The sequence below is a fragment of the Lepisma saccharinum genome, chromosome 23, assembly GCF_977018435.1.
Source record: "Lepisma saccharinum chromosome 23, izLepSacc3.1, whole genome shotgun sequence".
In the NCBI taxonomy this organism is placed as follows: Eukaryota; Metazoa; Arthropoda; class Insecta; order Zygentoma; family Lepismatidae; genus Lepisma; species Lepisma saccharinum.
The window spans coordinates 56,249,690-56,271,610 of NC_139251.1; the positions used below are offsets into that span (position 1 = coordinate 56,249,690).

The window sequence follows — 21,921 nt, forward strand, 5'->3', positions numbered from 1 at the left end:
ATATAGTGTATACGGAAAATCCCATTAGCGTAATTTTATATTTATATATGTATTGTATATGCATAAAAGGGATTACATGAGGAAATTAGGAACACTCATACAATTAATCAAGCTAGTGGTCTTGTAAAAATGCTAACCAGCAACAGCTTTATATTTTGGCTCAGCATATTTGGTCAGATCATGCACCAAGTAGAAATGAGCCAAAATAAGGGCTGACTACTATAAAAGAATAAGTAAGCCCTCCCCACCCCCAACTTTCCAAATTCCTGGGCACGCTACTGACTGCAACCACCAGCATTTCGAACAGACGGTGGATGTCCCCCTGTCCATCGGTGCGCCTCCATACCAACTCCAGCAATCTAGAAAGACTTGAAAAGTAAATGTTCCACTATCTCAAGCAGTGTCGGCGATTAGGAGGACGTGTGGGACAATTGCCCCTCCCCCACTTTTTCCCCTTATCTACCAAGGGACAGTAACACCTCCCAGTTTTAGAATCCAATCGTCGCCACTAATCGCAAGTGTGCATTTTTTATGATTTGGTGTAACCGCTTCCCAGAAAATATTCCCAACCCCTTTCCATCTTTACTTATTCTCTTCAGGCGCTGCTACTGCTTCTTCACCGCTATTATTCAGAGCAGCAGACAAGATTTCTGAGCATCACACCAAATGGGATATAGACATTCTCCAGTAAGATATTCTAATTCAGTAATAACATTGATTTTTATAAACTGCATATTTGAATATTTAATTTGTTTGTTTCGTTTTTGTTATTTAGCGTCACTTTTCTGCAACTTCTGCATAGTCGCCACGATGAGTGATGATATGATGAAATTGATGAGGGGACACTCATAAAGAACATCCGTGCCCAAGTCTGGATTCGAACCCAGGACCTCTGGCGTCGTAGCGTGCTGTGCAAACCACTCCACCACAGAGATAGGCTAATTTATATACATATACACCAAGCATGTATCTAGAAATATGTTTTGGTGGGTCCGAACCAAGTGTGTCAGGAATAATAATAATAATAATAATGTTTAAATTAAAATAATTATATTAAATCAAATTTAAACTAATTACAATACATAAATCAATATTATATTGTTAATACACGATTAGGTAAAAGGACTGTAACTATAAAAATAGAGATATAACAGCGCATATTCATTACGTAGCTTACTTTTAGTTAAGATTGGAATAATTTACAAAAGAAACAAGTGCCCTGGCAATGAAGTTAATGTCAAATAGATGAATAACTGAATATTTATCGAATAACAGAAATGATGTCACATTTAGTTGGAGAAAAGTAAGTTTCTAATTATTTATTTATTTATTTATTTACTCAGAGTTTCATTTTACACAAAAAAAATTTTAGTAGAAACAAAGGTAACAAAATATAAAAACATTAACAAGATGGGATAGATTTACATGTTCTTGGTCAGTAATGTACAAAAAATACTTTCTGGAAGGAAAATATCTACCTACGTACATCCAGGGGAAGTTTGTTGTAGATTTCTGGCAGCCTGTAAAACAAGGAGCGTTGTAGAAGGGATAGCCTAGTGGTTGGGTTGTGGAAGAGTTGCAGGTTGCGCGTTTGATTTTGGGGTACCCTAAGTGTAAGTTCAGAGGAAATTAATAACCATCGATTATGCAACAAATGCTAATATTTTCATCACTTAATTTTAAAACTTGGTAAGTCTTTCGTGGGGTCCGGCCCCTGGATCCCTCCTAAATACGTCCTTCGTGTCCCTCAAAGCCGTATGATCCCAATATAATCCTTGTCTTCCAATAAGTTCAGAGGAAATTATACAACAACGGCAAAACGAATATATTTTTCATTATTTAATTTTAGTACTTGATAAGTCTTTCGGGGGGCGGATCCCCTGGACCCCCCTAAATACGTCCTTGATACAAAATGCATAGAGTGTATATGTAAACACCGGCTCTCGGTGTGTTACAGCAGATGCTTCTCCCAATGGAAGGTTTAATTTATAAATAGTAATAGATAAGAATTACAGTTAAAAACAAAAGAGTTGGTGTACTTACTGATGAAACAATTCCTCTTATTGTTACTGCAAGCCAAACGATAGACTGCTACGTCGCTTTCGACTCGACACTTAGTTCATATGCTTCTTAACTCCTTGGTTTGTATAAAGCGTAAGAGCAACGTGGATATTCGGTGAAGCGCCAGAGTTAAAACCTCACTCACATCTCCTCCCTAAATCCAAACAGCGGAAGGATTTGGAGTGTAATCTGCAAAAGGTTGAAAGCGCTGCTGTGTTTGTAATTGTGTGCAAGCAGCTCAGACAACAGAGTTACTGAATTAAATAGATCAACATAGAGAATTCGAGACTAAATGCTACAAATAGTTAATGATATACGAAGGTGGTTCAATAATAAAGGTGATCTGAGTTCTGATTGTGCGTTGACTTATACAAGTTATAGCCGGGTTTAGTTGAGGAAAGGAACGACTTCTAACCAAACCACTTGAATTTGTTTACATTGATTTTGTTCGTCAAACAGACACAGAATAGTTTGATCTAGGTATGTACTACTTGACATTGGGCGTGTTTGAAATAACAATTGTGGTACTATTCGGGTCATTTCATATAAAATTTAACAAGGTAAGTTGTATGAAGCATCTACAGATTTTTTTCACTTATGTCAACTTACTATTTTTAACGTTATTACTGTTAAGATAATGCTTCGATTTTATTTCATACTAGGTGATTACCCGGCGTTGCCCGAGTATTTATTTATCCCCATCTTCCATTATACAGGAAAATAATGAATTCTAACTGTGGTGTAAAATGTAACTATACAGGTATTGAGAAAAGTATAAGTATAGTATACAAATTGTAATCAAAGTCTCGAACGCCTGGAGCAATTTCAACTTAACTTGGTACACATATGAAAATTGCAATCGTGAATCTCACCAATTATCTTAGCGACTCCAAAAACTATTCAGCACTAATGTAGGCCATTTTTGACATTTTTTTATTTTTCACCCCCTCTCACCCCGCATGCCGATGGGTGATGAACTTGGAGTCGAACGGCATTGGGAGTGTCACTTTTCATCTTAGAGACCCCGAAAACTATGGATACCACACAAATATCGGTCGTTTTCGATTATTTTTACATTCCACTCCCTTCCCACCCCAACTCCTGGGGGTGCCAGAGGTGTCTTACCCCAAAAGTATTTCTTCCCAGATTTTAAGTCATATGTGTACCATGTTTGTTTGAAATTGCTCCAGGCGTTCGAGAGTTATGCCGGAACAAACATACATAGTACATATATACACACATACATCCATTTATATATATATAGAAGATTGACAATTTAATATTGCATTTGTATTGTTAGTACATAAAATGGTTTAGTTTGAAATAAAACTTTAGTTATATGAAACTGTTTTTTAAAAATCCCGTTTGTTTGCGCTTTTTAACTTGGTATATCTCATTCCTCCACTGAGTCCACAATTCAAAATTCCTACTACTTAATTATAATTATGTACTGTTACATGCCTGGCACCCCCAAACTTTACCTCCGCACTCGAGGTTCGGTGCACTTCGTACTCGGCTCTGATTTGTCTAGGGGTATCTTTGTTTGTAAAACAATGCACATGGGTTGCAAGGGTAACAGTACGAACCAAATACACGTAACTTTATCTGATGTTCCGGCATCCATATGAGGCCTCAAGCTCTTCAGAAAATTTAAGACATTGTACACACCCATTATAGACTCATTTATGTCTCTCCAAGGTCAAAGCACCATAACTTTTACACTCCATTCAATTATCTTGAAAATCGAAATTCCAAATGATGTTGAAATTTCAGATTAGTGATACATAAATGAAATTCTAGATTGTACTTCACCCAAGAGAATCTTTTTTTTTCTTTATGTCTATTTGAAATAATCCAAAGCTCTAAAATAGCATAATTGGCACAACAGCTAGTCGTGTGAAAAATGTAATACAAATCAAAATACGTCTATTCTGAACTACCAGCTTATCAGTGTAATAACTAATAATACACTGATTACGACAGTTTATTTTAAAATAGTGAAGAAACCAGTGCTAGACCACTTCTCGACTTATTTATTTCCTCTTACTTCGTTGCGAAGCACAGGGTCTCAACGAAACACCACCAACAGATTCTGTTTCCAGTAGTCTTCCATATTTCCAGTTCTTTCCAGCTTCCCATATTTCTTGCTCAATTTAATATTTTAACATTCCAAAATACAATTGAACTGTTGCTCTGGAAACATATCTTACATACTCTCGAGGATACATATATTTTTATGCATTCCACCATTTCTTTTTTGCAATGCATTGGGGGATAGGGAGAGATGAAGCCCCTTTTGGTGTATTTGTAATAACTTTTCATATTTGGTTTTATTATTGTCTTTGTAAAAGTTTTCTTTTTCCACTCGTAGAAATTACAGATGGGAATCTGAATCAAGATACACTGCATGGTTTATATATCTCGAGACATAAAATATCATGTGTATGTGTGTACATACACTTGTATTCTTATCTTACGTCTCTATTTTGCTACATGTGTCTGATGGTGACAATGAAACATGTATTCATGCGCTTGGGTCATTTCACGTCAGATCGACCAGGGCCTCCAGGTCATGGTTTCTTGATTTGGATGAAATTTGACATGAAGGTTCAAATATTAGGTTCCTCCGAGAATTAGGTCTAGAGTTATAGCCTATGGAAGAAGGTGGTGCGCAACAGAAAATGTGACCCAAATTTGAGAAATGAGCCTCAGAGCTAACTTCAGGACTCAATAACTTTGGAACTATTGATCACAGCTTAGTGATATTTACACAACGGATCTGGCCCCTCCCTCAAAAAAAATCCTGGGTACAGGCCTGGAATGGGTGATATATATGGAGACGACATAATGTGTACATCCTTCTTACATCAGGCTTAGCAGGCACACAAAATATGAATATTTTGACACGTAAGGCTTTTTAATGCATATTTTGGGGTATTTTATTTGCTAACGTAAACAAGCTGAGGTATTTTGATGCAATACACGTGTTCCTTGGTGAGAGGTTTGTTTGGTGTGTAAATCACTAGGCAGTGAGTGATAAATAGTTCCAAAGTTATTGACGCTCATTTCTCAGATTTGGGTCACATTTTCTGTTGCGCACCACCTTCTTCCACAGGCTATAATTCTAGACCTATTTCTCAGAGGAACCTAATTTGGAATACATGCCTTCCAGACATGATTGAACCTTTATGCCAAATTTCATCCAAATAAAATAATAATAATAATAATAATAATAATAACAACAACCTGGAAACGTTTCTGAAATTGGTCGATTTGACATGGAATGACCCATTTTCAAATTAAGATATAATGTATTTAAGTATAGTTAACAAGAGGTGAATCGCACTTGTAAGTATAATACAATCAATTGTTTGAATCACTTTTAAACTAAAATAAGAAAATATCCCAATTATGGTCAAGGTACAAGTATGATTAGGGTATTTATTTCTTAATTAATCCAAAAACATAAAGTTACAATCTTTACATAAAGAACAAAATGAGCATATTGTATCATAATTTAACATAAATTATAATTCGCTTGTTAACAATTCCTTAATTTTTATAAACAAATGTTTCATATACAACTTTACGAATCCATTATATTTTTATGAAATTGATTAATAAACTTCTTGTACATGATTCTACATGCATTTTTGTTGAGTTCTTTAGTGAAATAATATTACATTTAATGTTATAAGGGAACATATGGAAATAAGTGGTTAATTTTGTACAGTCACTCGCAATAAAAACACCACTGAAATACTAATTTCATTGCATGGCGTTAAATATGTTGCCCAACTATGCGATGATGAGTGAACGTAAGTAGCAGAACTACAAAATAAAGTTAGCCAATTTCACATTTTTAATGCAGTGTACATTGAAAGCACCATGGGAATATTGCATCACTAGAAATAAGAAATATTAAGAGAAAAAAGATGAAAATTGCACACCATGTAGAAAATATGATACATGATTCTTATTTCATACTGTAAAGTAGATTTTTCTTTCATTGTTAGAGTTATTATCTTCCCCCTACAAGAGTAACGGAAGAATATTGAATTTTCAATCAACGTTTTGACTATTCATATATTTCCATTAATATGTTGTATTCCTTCGTGGTATTATGCAATTTTTGTGACATAATTTGTTATTAACGAATTTATAATCAGAAAATGTCAGCGGTTTACAAAAATGTTCAAGAACTATTTAATGTAAACTTGTGTTAAATTGGAATAAGATTTATAAGATTATCAATTTTAATTTAAGTGTATTTGCGCTTGTACAGAGCTTAAATTCGAAGCTTCGGAAAGGCATACAGAGAGGACTACATGCAATGAAATTATATTCAGTGTTTTATGTTAAACAGTGTTGTCTATAGTGTGAATTAATATCTTTCTTAATCGCGGCTTTGAGTGAACCTATTCTCACACTTTTGACACTTCACCAGTGTGAATTAAGATATGTTTCCTTAGATTACTGTTTTGATTGAATTTTTTTCCACAATGTTGACACTTGTATGGTTTCTCACCAGTGTGAATTAAAAGATGTGTTCTTAGAGTACTGTTTACACTGAAGTTTTTCCCACAATGTTGACACTTGTATGGTTTCTCACCAGTGTGAATTAAAAGATGTGTTCTTAGAGTACTGTTTACACTGAAGTTTTTCCCACAATGTTGACACTTGTATGGTTTCTCACCAGTGTGAATTAAAAGATGTGTTCTTAGATGACTGTTTACACTGAAGTTTTTCCCACAATGTTGACACTTGTATGGTTTCTCACCAGTGTGAATTAACAGATGTCTTCTTAGACAACTGTCTCGACTGAAATTTTTCCCACAATGTTGACACTTGTATGGTTTCTCACCAGTGTGAATTAAAAGATGTGTTCTTAGAGTACTGTTTACACTGAAGTTTTTCCCACAATGTTGACACTTGTATGGTTTCTCACCAGTGTGAATTAACAGATGTCTTCTTAGATGACTGTTGTTACTGAATTTTTTCCCACAATGTTGACAATTATAAGTTTTCACTACGGAGTGGATACAGATACTATTTTGAGTGAAAAATTTTCCACAACCTTCACAATTAAACGATTTCCCTCCATTCTCAATTCGGCGATTACTTGAATAATAACTGTTTTTAACAGAAACCTGTTCCAGATATTCACATCCATGCGTCTTTTCCCCGCTGTGAATACTTAACTTAGATTCGAGACAAGTATTAACGCTTAAATCTTTGCCCTCCATGTTCTCTTTGTCATCCTTTTCACTGGTTCTAGTCATGACCTTGCTTTCCGATGGACAACTGACGTCTTCAATCAATTGATTCACTTGAGCAATGAAACAAACGTGATCACTAAAACTTAATTCATCTGCATATATAAGATTACACAGCCCACATTCAATGGAATTACCCTTAAGTTGTTCTACATATACCCAGTCTTCCTTCTTTTCACTCAGTTTTATGTATTCTTCGTAAACATTTCTTCTCTTCATCTCAGTACAGTAGTTTCCCTTCATTTCATCCGAAGATTTCTGCACATGTGCATGTCTGCAATACTTCAAATGCCGCTCCAAATATTCATATGCGCTGAACGTCATATAACAATGTAGACATGGATAAATGTCACCTGAAATATAATAAAAATACATTTACTTCAAGAATCAATACAACACACCACAAAATGTGGCCTTTTATAAATTGTGGCACCTGTTAGGCACTTAACTTGTTTCAAACGTTTGTTAGTCAGAACGATAATTATTTTATATCCAGTGAAGAAATATGTAGCTACTTTCAGTGTTTTAAAAATGAAGCGTCATTATTTACAGAGGCCTAATGCAAGAGTGACTTTATTTGCTTCTCATATTATCAGTCACCTAACTACAGAAGCTAAGGCAACCACAGTCACTGCAATTTTCTAAGTGTTGAAGACAAACTAATTCTGTGTAATTTCGTAATTCATATCAACCAAGCTCCATTGTATATTTTAAAATGTAAGATTATATTAGTACATTGTTTCGAAGCTTGATTCAAACCGGATGTAAAAACACGTAGTTATTCATCTCAATGAAAATTACTTATAATATTTACAAGTTGAAAAGGAACCGTCATTTCATCAAACTTTTAGCCATATCTACGTAAAACTGGCTATTTCTGACCCAAGACTTCTGAGTTGAGTTTTCAAGCCCGCTTTATGCACATATAGGTAATCGGGACACCGCCTACAGTATAAAGTAAGATTCGAATCACTATGTGCCTCCACCGGCTATCGAACCCGGGTTTCCTGGATTACGCTGATGACGTTACTTCTACATCATCAGGGAAGTTTATAAAGGACTTTTGTTGAAACAATTTACATAATCTACACTTTGCCACAATCTAATTGCTGCTAGTTAAAAATTCAGCACGATAGAAAACTGAAAACTTTTATCTGGAACCAGCGTACAATAGAACTATAATAAAGTTCATATGCTCCAGTTGTAGGATAGAAAACAGTAAAAACTACATTGCCCAATAATATCTTTAAATTCAATGAGCGAAAAGTTTACAGAGAAATTGTGGCTACCATTAATTGGAGAATAATATCTCATGTGTTGTATAATGAAATGCCACAATATTATATCAGGACAATCGACCCATATGCACGACTTTATTCTGTTTTGCATGGTGTTACTATGGCTCTTACAAGTTGCATATCACTTTGTTGGGTCAGACAGTATTTACTCGTATTACATAATTGGCCCGCGGTAGCTCAGTCATTAGGGCGTGTGACTGCCATGCGGTCTAGATCCCCGGCGGGAGAAAACCGCGATTTTTTCCCACCTGTTCAAGTGGGTACCTGGAGGAAACTGCGGAACGTAAAGGCAGACGGCCAGGGGCATGGTGCTGATCACATCAGCCCTCCTTCGGCCGAGATCAAGAAAGTGTGGGGTGCTAACTCCACACCCCTTTTACGCCTTCATGGCGTGGTTCAAAGCACAGGGGAACACTCTACTTTTAGTTTTAATTGGCTCGCGTCATTTTACTACGAAATAATGGCTCAAAACTTGAAAACTGGTATGGTTATCTTAAACCTGATTACGGACTTTAAATATAATTTACATGTGTTTATCCGCAATATTTATAGATCTCTCTTTGTTAGTTTGGTAACGGCAAGCGGGTAAGGATGTATAAGTGATAATTGTTTGTATTTTTGTTAGACTTATAGCAATATGTTAGCGTCGTCGCCTTATAATCAAGGGGTCTCGGGTTCGATACCCTGTAGAGACACATAGTGGTTCGGATCCAACTTCAAACTGTAGGCCAAATCCCAATTAGCCTTACTATGAATAAAGTGGACTTAAAACACCAAATCAATCAATTGTAGCAATATGTAAAACTTAATACATAGAGTAAAATAAACTACATTTAGTACAATCCCATTAACTTACACACAGTACCACCTATAGGCCCTGAGTTAATACCGTGTTAATTTATCTTCTTGAGTCAAAAAATCTTCGGAAAACTTCATTCTTAAAATCCTGTAAGCATGGAACCTCGCAGCACAGTTTGACGGTTGTGTCTGATGTTGATGCAAGGTTGATAAATAACGAATCGAACTGGTATTAAGATTGGCTGTACAGATTAATATTGAAAATGGTTTCTTAGTAGTTTCTAGATCTTTGACAGAAAATTCAATCAAAGGTAGTTTCTTTCTGATGTGACTCAAAAGAAGAGTTGGCTTCCAAAAATTATTCTTTAGAGCCATGTTTTTGCTACACATGAACGACTCGCGCAGTTTCGAGCACTCACATACGTGACTTTCGGCCACGTTGTGGGTGCTCTCATGTTATAGATCGGGTTTCTCAATGATCGCAATGACTTTGAAAATGTGTGCATTTTGTATTGCACGATGGGAAACAAGTTTGTACGTTCGCTTCTGAGGAAAATATAGAAAGAAACGTTATATGTGTACTTCGTGCTCTAATATTGTAGTGCAAAGTCTAAATATTGTCCGTTTCAAAATTGTTATTTAGATGTTTCATGTGAACGAATTCAATAGCGACACCAATCCGGAAAAGCAATACTTTCTTCTTTTGTCAACTTGCTTGTCTTGCAAACACAACATTACATCCCTAAAACATTACATTAAAACAGCAATGATGTAGCTATTTTTGTATTTTGAGTACTAAGTTGTATGTAACGGTTTATGTAATCTCTTGATTGATTGATTTTCTTATTTAGTTTATTTTACTTAGCTTTTCTGCCATTTTCGGCTTATTGCAAAGACAAGGAGGAGTAATGATATGATGAAAATGATGAAGGAACACTCACAAACATCCATGCCTAGGCTGGGATTCGAGCCAAGGACCCCTAGCGTCGTAGCGCGCTGTGATAACCATTGCGCCACGGAGGGCGGCATGCAATCTCTGGACTGGATCTTCTTATGTGGATATCATTCTTGTCTGATTCACGTTTTCTAGTTTCGAATTGAATCATCTATGTTGTTGTTGATCTCGAGAATATGAAGAAAAAAAACTATCTAAGGCATTTCAAAAAAGCACCGAGAAATACAAAACTAACACCAAAATTAATGAAAATAGTTATAATAATGTTATGTTAATGATGGCAACTTTTTTGTACTGTGTCAATATTTCTTAATTTATTTTTCTATCAGGAGGGCACCATGTGTTGTTCCAGTCGAATCTGACCGTGCACATACCTGTAATCTGGCATAGTAACATGAGCGCGCATATTAATCAGTACCATTCACAAAAATCGAATCATCTGTAAGAGATATGTGTTATTTTAGATATGAAAATTAACTTTATTGTAATTTCCTTTGGCATTTGAATACTATTTAATGAAGGTATGTTAATTACAAATTTAATTATTTTTTGTAGAAGTTGAAAAAACCATGAGGAAAAAAAATATCGGATTTCGCCGTGAAAAAGGACATTTTCACTCTTAAAAAAGAGGGTAAGTGAGTGACTTAAATTTTCATTGTGTTTACAGACAATTTAATGAGGGGCCGTAATGGAGCATTTTTTTGTCTCCGGAGTTTTCTGCATGGAGAATCTTTATGTTCACTGAGTGAGTGAGTGTTGGAATTGGGGCTTTACGGAAGCCCGAAAATCATGTAAATTTGTAGTGAAATCAAAATTTACTAATATCAAAGAATGGGGGAGATCCAGAACAGAACGTATTCACTTCTAAGAAAATATGCCAATTTCAAATTTTATTATTTTTGTAGAAATTGTAAAAGCAAATAAAGTGAGCGAATTTTGAATTTTATCTGTGTTTTCAGACAATTTCATACGGGGTAGTAACGGAGCTTTTTTTTTTGTTGCCTCCGGGGCTCCCTTCATGGAGAACATTTATGTCATTGAGTGAGTGTGTGAATGAACTAGTGAGTGGCGGGATTGGGGCTTTATGTATTGTGTTGGATTAAACAGTCCATATTCAATAGAATTACCTTTATGTTGCTCTGCATATGCACGGTCTTCCTCCTTTACACTCAGTTTTACGTATCCTTCGTGTACATTTCTTCTCTTGATTTCAGTACAATTGTTTCTCTTAGTTTCATTCGAAGATTTCTGCACTTGTGTATGTCTGCAACGCTTCAAATGCCGCTCCAAATATTCATATGAGCTGAACGCCATGCAACAATGGAGACAGGGATAAATGTCACCTGAAATGTAATAAAAATACATTTACTTCAAGAATCAAGAATAGGGTTTATAATTTTGTTAGACTTGTAGCAATCTGCAATACACAATACCTAGAATTACATAGGCTAAATTACATAGAATGCAATCTCCTTAATTAATTAGTATATCTGTGGTGCCACCTATAGGCACTGAGTTAATACCATGTCAATTTATCTCCTTCAGTCTACAACTCCTCGAGAAATTATTTTTTTTAAAATCCTGTGTGGATAGAACCAAACAACACAGCATGATGGTTGTGTCTGATGCTGATGCAATGTTGATAAACAATGAATCGAACTGGCATTAAGACTTCGTAAATATATATACAGATAAATATTGTATATGGTTTCATAGTTAACTAAGATCCTTGGGAGAAAATTCACTGTAATAATAAAATACAGTTTTTTTCTGATGTGACTCATATGAAGAGTGGTCTTCCCCAAGTTCACCTTTGGTGCCACATTTTTGCTTTATGTGGATGGTAAAGTGCAATAAATTAGGCATCAATATCTTATTGTATGCAGATGATACAAGCAAATGTTAATAAGTAAGTAATGTGGTAATTACATAAAGGAACTATGCAGATGTGGATAAATAAATACATATTGGTAGATTCTGACTCACCTATATCCTTGGAGGTTTTCTTGTACAAGGCTTTGCGGAATTCCACGGGGTCTATTCCCAGCTCTCTGCCGAACTGCTCGCCGTACCAGACCAGAAGCTCCACGTTGGGGGGAACGAAGCGAAAGGTCCTGTAGTAGATCTGTCCGTGGAACTGGAAGGCGATCACGTTCTGCTCCTCCTCGTGGCGGGCGCAGTTCACGTACCGCATCCAGTTGCTTCTGCTGGTGTCCCACGCATCCACAAAATGAAGGGGGCGTCGGTTTCTTGTGATCTGAAAGGATAAGTGGAGAACTTTAGTTACATGTACTCATATCTCCAAGTGACACTTCAAACACAGTGCACTAATATAAGTAAAGTACACAAACACAAGTACACTATCTGTTCATCGTTGATAAACTTTCACACAAACATAAATTTTCACATTGTCTGCCAACGATGGAAGCAATAAAGGAAATAGTGGAAAGATATACGGCATACGTAGTACAGCCTTGTAACTTAAGTTTTGTAGGCAAACAAGACTTTGCCGTCTGGATGCACGGCCAGTATAATCCTCTATAAGGTATGCGTTGAACGTGGGTAAGAAAATTTAGTCCTCATAGACAGATGTTCATTTTATATATACGGTAAGGGGCCTTGGGTTTACTGTACATGCAGATGATACAAGCAAATGTAATACAATTCAACATCGCAAGATTGTATTGCGGTATCTACAAACCTTGTTAGGTTCATCTTTTATGACACCCTCATAAGGGTCCAACCTCACCTTTTGGCAGGCCGACCTTCGTCCAGACTCCCTTTCCAGCTCCACAGAACATGGATATCCCGATTTCTAGCTCCGGGGACACCAGTCATACAATGTGACTGGTGCAAATAGCCTAATTTTTTATGCATCAACAATTTTAATTAACATTTAAATTTAAATGTGTGATGATCAAATTTTGGGTAAGCAAACGTTTCTGTGCTGCATTTCGTGTAATCTGAAATTTCATATGACTGGCGTTTAAAGTTTGGAAAAGGTGCATACGAGCATCACATGGACAACGAGATTAGTTTTTAGTGTACGAAGTGCTTGAGAAATCGGAATAGACTCTCTAATGTCACTCCAAATCTAGGGTAACAGAATAAAAGATACCTAAAATAGGCAGTTAATTTGATATTGAGGACCAGTCTGAAGTTGTGTTAAAAGAAAACCCTGAATCTGTTGAATTCAGGTCATCTGTGATAATTGTGTTGAATTTAAAGCAAACATGCTCAAACTATTATCGTTGCCTGATAAAGTGTGTGCTAAGGTGAAAGATTTTCTAACTCAGGGCATTCACCTTAATGCATTTAATATCGAAGAAAATGAGAAAATGAACTTTAAGAATGATTGCATTCGTTAGTGTAGTAGAAACAGAACTAGGTCTTCACAAGATTAACGTATCTGAATAGTTCTGTCTTCCCAACTGGTCAAATGAATGCAGTACACAAGGCAGATTTCACTTTGCGAATTAGGCTTTTTGGTTTGGGGAGACGTATTTGAGATTTCATTTCGGGAGCTAGCTGTATATGCAAATTTGTAAATGTTTCCAGTCAGTAAAGCAAACTATTGACATGAGGTTCTAAGCACCTTAATATTAGTTTTAACCTAGGTTATTAAATCTTATGATAACATTTAAACATTTAGAAACAGTATATTTATATGTTTTTCTAAGAAAACCCAACCCAAATTCAAACACAGAAGGAGCTATCGAAAACGTGACCAAATTTCTATTGACAAGTCCAAACGTAATGTCCATCTAACCTGCCTACAAGTTTCTTGTGAACACTTTAATACATATAAAATATAAACACTATGACATGAAAACTTATTAAGTGGAAAACAGCCTGCTGTTATCTCCGTTCGGAGGTTGGTCAGTTACAGAATGGTGTCCCTTTTTAATCCACAAAGCTGCATATTTTTCGGCAGAGAAATCTCTGATGACTGGACCATCAATGGACACGAATGATTTTTAATTGTGTTTTATTTACATACAAGGTTCGCCCATAAAAAAACCGAACTTTCTTTTTAGGAAAGGAAACAAGTAATTACCTTCAAATGATTTTATCACCTTCAAAATAATCACCAGAGGAGACAGTACACTTTGACCAGCGTTTGTACAGGTCTTGGAAACACTGTTGATAGCCATTGACAGTAGGTGTTCGCAAATTACGCGTAAGTAACATGTAAGTTAATATCCTCGACGTCGTGAAATCTTCGCCCTTTCATAGCCATCTTAACATTGGGAAAAAGGGAAAACGTCAGCAGGCGATAAGTCCGGAGAATATGGAGGGTCATTAATCACTGTCACTGAATGCTTAGCAAGGTATTATTGTACAGACGATGCGGTATGAGGGCGAGCATTATCGTATATTAGAAACCATTGGCCAGAATCACAGAGGTCCTTCCTAACCCGCTTCATCCTGTTTCTGAGTCGACGCAAGCACTTCCTTGTAATACCACTGATTGATTGTTTCGTTTTCAGGGACAAATTCATGGTGGATCAGTCCTTGGGAATCAAAAAACGAGCTTTCTTCACATTGTCGGCAATCCTTGACGTTGAAGGGCGTCCTGATCTTGGTTCATCCTCGACACTTTCACGTCCACTTTTGAAACGATTGTACCAGTCATACACCTGGGTTCTTGATAATGCTGCATCAACATACACGATGTTTACAATAAACAACATGGCCATTTTGTTTCAATAAATTACAATACAAACACAATAAGTACACGAGTAATTGTTCAAAATCCATGTTTTTTTAGTGAATCTGACTGAAAAACGAGCAACCAAACTCTCATGTGAACATGTTTGTCTTACATTTCTCTATAAAGATGATACCAACTCCTCCTGCTATAAGTTACAATCATCACACATAAAAATACAGCAAAGGGAAATTTCAAATAAATTAGGGACGTCTTTCGTCAAAATGAATGTAATCATGAATATGGTGCATAGAATCAGTTCCCTCAAGTAGTTATTCAGTTCTGGTACTTCTGAAGTATGTTGGTAGGTATATATTAAATATTAAAATGGCCCTTGAACACAGATTTAAAATTAAGTAGCAGTTACAAAGTTTACTGACAGCTTGCAAAGTATTTAAAAATAACATGTACAAATAAAAAATACCAAAAATATAACTACAAGGCTGTATAATTTAATAAATAGTTTAAAACATGTAACTTATATATATATACTATTATAGCTGATTGCCCGGCGTTTCCCGGGTATTTGAAATTTACACATAAGTAAGATTAGTGATGGTTCAAAACTTATGGATTGTTACCTGCCAACAATAGCCTTCCTTGTTAGGTTCGTCTTTTATGACGCCTTCATAAGGGCCCAACCTGATACCTTTTGGCAGGCCGACCTTCGTCCAGACTCCCTTTCCAGCTCCATAGATCATGGACATCCCGATTTCTAGCTCGGGAGGAACAGTCTTGTCCGCTCTCAGTGGGTCGCTGCCGTCGGCTGGAACCTTCAAGAAAGAAGTCGGTGATAATGCCAGTTCAATTAGACTGCAAACTTAAGAGAAAATAACACATTTTTCTAAATTCCAAACAATTCAGAACATTATTTGAGAGTTTTCGTTCCAAGTGTAGAAATATGCGGTAGTAAGGACCCAAAAGGTTTTTCAGCGTTGTTTTGAAAAGCTTCGCGTTGCTTTTCTCTATGTATAGATTCATCAACTGTATTAGGAGCGTCACCACTGATAAATAATAGACCTTGAGTTTCTCCGAGGATCATAAAAAAACAACTTTTTACTCAACAATATGTCCACTGTTTGTCATTGGTAGCAACAATCAATCGTGAATTCAGGTAATAAGGGCTTTATTCCCACCTCTTCACGTAGCATGTCGTAGTTCCACAGATTGACGTGCAGCGGAAGCACTGCGCTGACTATAGCCGTATTGTGTAGTGCGCTCTAAAAAAATATTCTCATGAAAAGAAAAAAAAACGTGTTAGAGTCATTCCATGCGAAATCAACACAGCCTTTGACCTGACCATCTCCGATTTTCATGAAATTTGGGGAATTGAAACTATGCATGGAACTTAGTAAGTATGACAATTTTTAGTTTCGTGCGTCTTGTAATTGTTAAATTATTCAAGGTCAAAGTTTGCAGAAATTGCCCTTTTTGAGCCCGCTTAGCTATACTAAATCTGCTGTAACTCCGCCCCTATTTTGCCTAGGAAGCTCAAATAAAGCTTATTGTACAGGGAATTGAACAAGCTTTCAAGCGATATATAACAAGCCTACCTTTGGATACAAATATAATTTTGTCACGTGACCTTGACATTTGACCTTGAATATCTCAAAACATGTCATCACCGAAAATCGTGAAAAAAATATATTTGGTGCCTCGTTCCATACTATAAAACATATCAAAAAATCATTCTGGGACTGCAATGGGATCAGAAGATACAAAATAATATGTGTAACTATGTGACTGATAATAGCCCTATTACATGAACTATGAAGAGTCAAATGTCCCTTAACACTCTCTACAAAATGTGAAGGAGTTATCCTGGGTATAATTGGTCATGAAAGAAATAGGTTAGGCACAGGGAGATCCCTAGCCGTGTGTGTCAATCGCAGATCCAGCATATTGTTAACCGCCATATTGAATTCAACGCAAAAATTTCAAAGGAAAGGGGGTGATGTGATATATCAAATGAGGCTAGAATTTCACGAGAAATGAAGTGACGAAGGATTTTCCAACATATATTTAACCAGCAACAATTTATTACTGCATGCTTGTACCATTTTCTCCTTTTCGAGGTGTTAAAAACAAAGCATTGGAATGCTCCTAACGTTGTAGGAACTCACCGAGATCACGCTGACATCTTGGGAGAGAAAGAAGTATACGCACCATTGCATATGATTTTAATCAGCTACATTCACCAAATAGTTGAATATTGAAGAATATTGGGAAAAGTATCTCAAACAATTACGTGACACTTCCTTTGGAATGAAAAATTCTTCAGTGACGAGGCAAATTTTTATGTTCCCGGTGAAGTTAGTAAAAATAATATGCAATACCTGTGATTTGCTCAGTCGAATGGTTGTTGCTGGTAAGCTAATTACGTGGTATAATGTATGGCGAACGGAAATGGTTGGTCCATATTCAACAACGGAACCTTAAATGGTGAGGGCTCTTGGATTTGTTAATTGAACAGGTTTTTCATCCTTGGTTACGGGATATGGCACTTTTCGAGAGTTTTGAAACAGGACAGAGTGTGACCACACTATGTAGACATTTTCGCAATTTCTTCATGGTAAGTTTCTAGGTAGATTGATGGGCACACGGGGATCTATTAAAAGGCCTGCACATTCCCCAGATCTAACATCTTAGGAGGACTTTTACCTACAGAAACATTTGAAGAGAATGGTCATGCACTAAAAATCCCTGATATTGACCATCTGAGAGAAGGCATAGTTGCTGCTTGCGATGTTGTTGCACATGCTACATTACCAAATGTTCTATGCGAGTGTGAGAGACGTCAACGAGTGTGCTCACAGGAACATTGACAACATTGTAATATGCATATATCATAAGTGAAAGATATGTGTATAACTTTTTGCTGGCTAAATATATGTTGGAAAATCCTTCGTCACTTCATTTCTCGTGAAATTCTAGCCTCATTTGATATATCACATCACCCCCTTTCCTTTGAAATTTTTGCGTTGAATTCAATATGGCGGTTAACAATATGCTGGATCTGCGATTGACACACACGGCTAGGGATCTCCCTGTGCCTAACCTATTTCTTTCATGACCAATTATACCCAGGATAACTCCTTCACATTTTGTAGAGAGTGTTAAGGGACATTTGACTCTTCATAGTTCATGTAATCGGGCTATTATCAGTCACATAGTTACACATATTATTTTGTATCTTCTGATCCCATTGCAGTCCCAGAATGATTTTTTGATATGTTTTATAGTATGGAACGAGGCACCAAATATATTTTTTTCACGATTTTCGGTGATGACATGTTTTGAGATATTCAAGGTCAAAGGTCAAGGTCACGTGACAAAATTATATTTTTATCCAAAGGTAGGCTTGTTATATATCGCTTGAAAGCTTGTTCAATTCCCTGTACAATAAGCTTTATTTGAGCTTCCTAGGCAAAATAGGGGCGGAGTTACAGCAGATTTAGTATAGCTAAGCGGGCTCAAAAAGGGCAATTTCTGCAAACTTTGACCTTGAATAATTTAACAATTACAAGACGCACGAAACTAAAAATTGTCATACTTACTAAGTTCCATGCATAGTTTCAATTCCCCAAATTTCATGAAAATCGGAGATGGTCAGGTTAAAAATTGCACATATCTGTGTTGATTTGGCATGGAATGACTCGTTAATCAAAATACAAGTTGCACGTGAAAGAAATAATTTTTAGTGCCACAGAGAACTTGTGGAAGCTTGTGGTGATGAGGCGCGTCAATATCCAACAGTGGTTAAGTTGGTTGCCATACTGATGTGCCAAGACAGCGAAACTTCCAACAAGGACCCAGCAACATTAAAGTGATGCTTTTTGTGCCTACGACCACGAAGTCGTTTTACTTTGTCGCACCGTACGGAAGGGAGTTACCGTGAATAGTAAGTATTACAGTAACTTTCTGGAGAATCACCTTCGTCCAGCTATTAGTTGGAAACGACATCCATTTGCGCTGCACTACAACGCAAGGTGCCACGTTGCAAATTCAGTGAGGCAACTGCTTCGAGCGATTGGATTGGGGAGTGCTAAACCAACTCTGCAAATTAAGCTTTTTGCTTTGGGGGGTTGCCCACTCAATGAGATATTTGTGATTTCATTTCGGTAGGTAGATATTAATATATTTACATTCTAAGAAAACCGAAACTCACTCGCAAAAAAGGATATCGAACTAGTAACACCGAAAATTTGACTAAATTTCTATTGGCAACTTCAAACTTAATGTCTACCTACAAGTTTCTTGTGAATACTTTAATACATGTATTAGCACTATGCCATGAGAAATTAAGTGCAAAACAGCCTGCTGTTCGCTCGGCACGGTGAAGTTGGTCACTTGCTGCAATGGTAATGGTATCCTTCTTTGACCCACAAGTCTGCATACATTTTGGCAGGGAAATCTTTGATGACTGGAGCATTAATGGACAAAAACAATTTTGTTTGTTTGTTCGTTACATAATTAAGAAATGGTATACTTTATGCTTTGAATCCCTATTTCTTGGAGGGGATAAAACATCCCTGGCAGGGATAAAAATAATCCTGTGTTGCCGGGGATAAAATTTTATGTGGGGGGAAAATCCCTGGCATCTCCCCCGTTATTTTGCACACAGGCTAAAGCACTCCTCCTGTAGTGTGGATATGAATTCGTACGGCTATGATTTCTCTCGGAAGCTACAAGACCTGTACGAGAACGTTGCTTCAAGACCATAGTGCAGGCAGGCCTTATAGCGGTCTTTCAGTAATACATACGGAAAAACTATTCCGATGACGGCGTGAGAAAAATTTCCAGAAATTTGGCAACATGTGCTTCACTCGGCCGGAGAGTATTATAAAGGAATACTGTAACCGCGTCTACTACGTACAATAATATTAATATATTAGAAGACAATCATGAGCAAGTAATCACTTTAAAAAATATATCCTCTTTATCCACTACACATTTGTGTGTGTGTGTGTGTGTAACATGCAGTGGTTGTTTCTGGAAAGCAAGGTTCCGGAACTCTCAAGTGGAATTATTCTTACATTCATCATAAGAACTACTTAAATTATTGTGTTATGTTCACAAATGATAAGCTACAAAAAAGTATTGGTACGCCGTGCCGTTAGGTACCGCCAGAAAAAGAGCACTATATTTTATGTGTGTATCTATGTGTAGAATATACATTGTATACACACACACACACGCACCCCCTCCCCCCACATATATATATTATTATATATATTACATCTTCTGGCGTACCCGTTGGAACAACCCTGGGGTCGTTCGAGCAATGTCACAGGAACCGAGACTGCAGAGGATTTCCTCGCAAGAATTCTCGCTGCCTGGGTACGCCAAAACTTTGTGCGACGATGTCATGCCTGCAGCGAAACCGGGGGACACCACTTTGAACAACTGTTGTGGGTCTAGCAGCTTGTGAAACGTGTGCAGGTAATAAAAGTATTACATCTTCATACACCGATTTTCGCCTATAACTTTCGACTAAGTCGTTTCCGGACCAGGGTTCCTTATCTCAAATTGATTCATGTGCCCTTCTCCATCATCCCTGAAAGTTTGTATCATCTCCCCGGAAACACCCTGTATATATATATATATATGCTATGTTTTGGTAAGTGGCAAAACGTTGCACGTCAGTATGTCACGTAACAGTTCATTGCAATAACAATGATGTTTATTATTATTATTATATTTAAACCGGAAGGAAGTTGTATTAACCATCACATGGCAGGCTGTTCTTACAGACTTTCTTAACAAATTATTGTCATTACAAAAATTGAATTTTTGGGTCCATAAAAATAAATAAACACGGACAAGTACAAGCAATTTCTGTAAAAATATAATCAAACACATAAATACAAACAAAATAAAACTTTAAAACATGAACTACTAGGAAACAGTAACGATGCCAAAGGAGGGTGACTAGCGACCCTCGGTCAATTGATCACCCCCCCCCCCCCAAAGACAAGTGAAAATACACATGTCAATGGTTCTTTGGCTCATATAAGGTATATAAAATGTAGAGATCTTGAGAAGATAGAAGGATTGGAACATAACGAAAAAAAGGGGGCTGAGGAGCAACAGAAGAAAATAAATTTTCAATAATTTTGTAATCTCTACTTCTTCCTGCTAGTCAGCCCACAAATTAAAACGTGCTACACTAGATGGCAGCTCCGAAAATAGTAACTTTGGCGCTCTAGGTAGGATTGTGGTTTGGCAACTCCACCACCGCATTCACCGAAATTTAATGTGCGTCCTTCGATGTTTTCTTCTGATGCCATGATTTGATACATTTACATCCTACCTACAAATTTTTGAATGAGGAAACAAAGAAAACCTCATATACATTGTACATTGAAATATAAAACAAGCATGTTTTTGTACTATTAAGAGATGCATTCGCGCTGTACATAAAAGCGAATGATCTAGTGATTATGTAATTACCTCAGTGTCCCGTATGATAAGCAAAGGCCCGTGGACTGGGCAGTCACCTTCCCATTCTCTATCACAATCATCACAATCTGCAAATAATAGTTGTAATGTTACTCTCAAATATAGAAATAGATACATCAAAATGTTTACATAGCAGACGTATAATACAAGAAAGTAGGACATAGCTCTGTTGCATATATTAATTGTGACTACAGTAGAAAACATGAAAGCGATGAAGGAAAAAGAGGAAAGCAAAAACTGCAGCCTTAAAACAGTTTCAAAAGTGAAATGAAATTACTAAAAATGTATTAGTGTGTTAATAATACATCACTTATTGACAAAAGAGTTCCACTCTCAATTAACTGGAAATTCTTCATCATC

General features: G+C 36.6%; 1 protein-coding gene across 1 annotated transcript in view; it reads right to left on the reverse strand.

Moving 5' to 3' along the window:
- Window positions 1-582: 582 nt before the first annotated feature.
- The window catches only part of LOC146005517 (histone-lysine N-methyltransferase PRDM9-like), a 35,989-nt gene continuing 14,650 nt past the window's right edge, over window positions 583-21,921 (reverse strand). The window contains exons 7-12 of the mRNA XM_083144762.1: window positions 21,553-21,629; window positions 15,681-15,872; window positions 12,375-12,645; window positions 11,516-11,731; window positions 6,926-7,690; window positions 583-650 (exon numbers count right to left, since the gene is read on the reverse strand). Coding sequence (XP_083000888.1) covers window positions 583-650; window positions 6,926-7,690; window positions 11,516-11,731; window positions 12,375-12,645; window positions 15,681-15,872; window positions 21,553-21,629 — 1,589 coding nt within the window. The remainder of the gene's footprint in view (window positions 651-6,925; window positions 7,691-11,515; window positions 11,732-12,374; window positions 12,646-15,680; window positions 15,873-21,552; window positions 21,630-21,921) is intronic.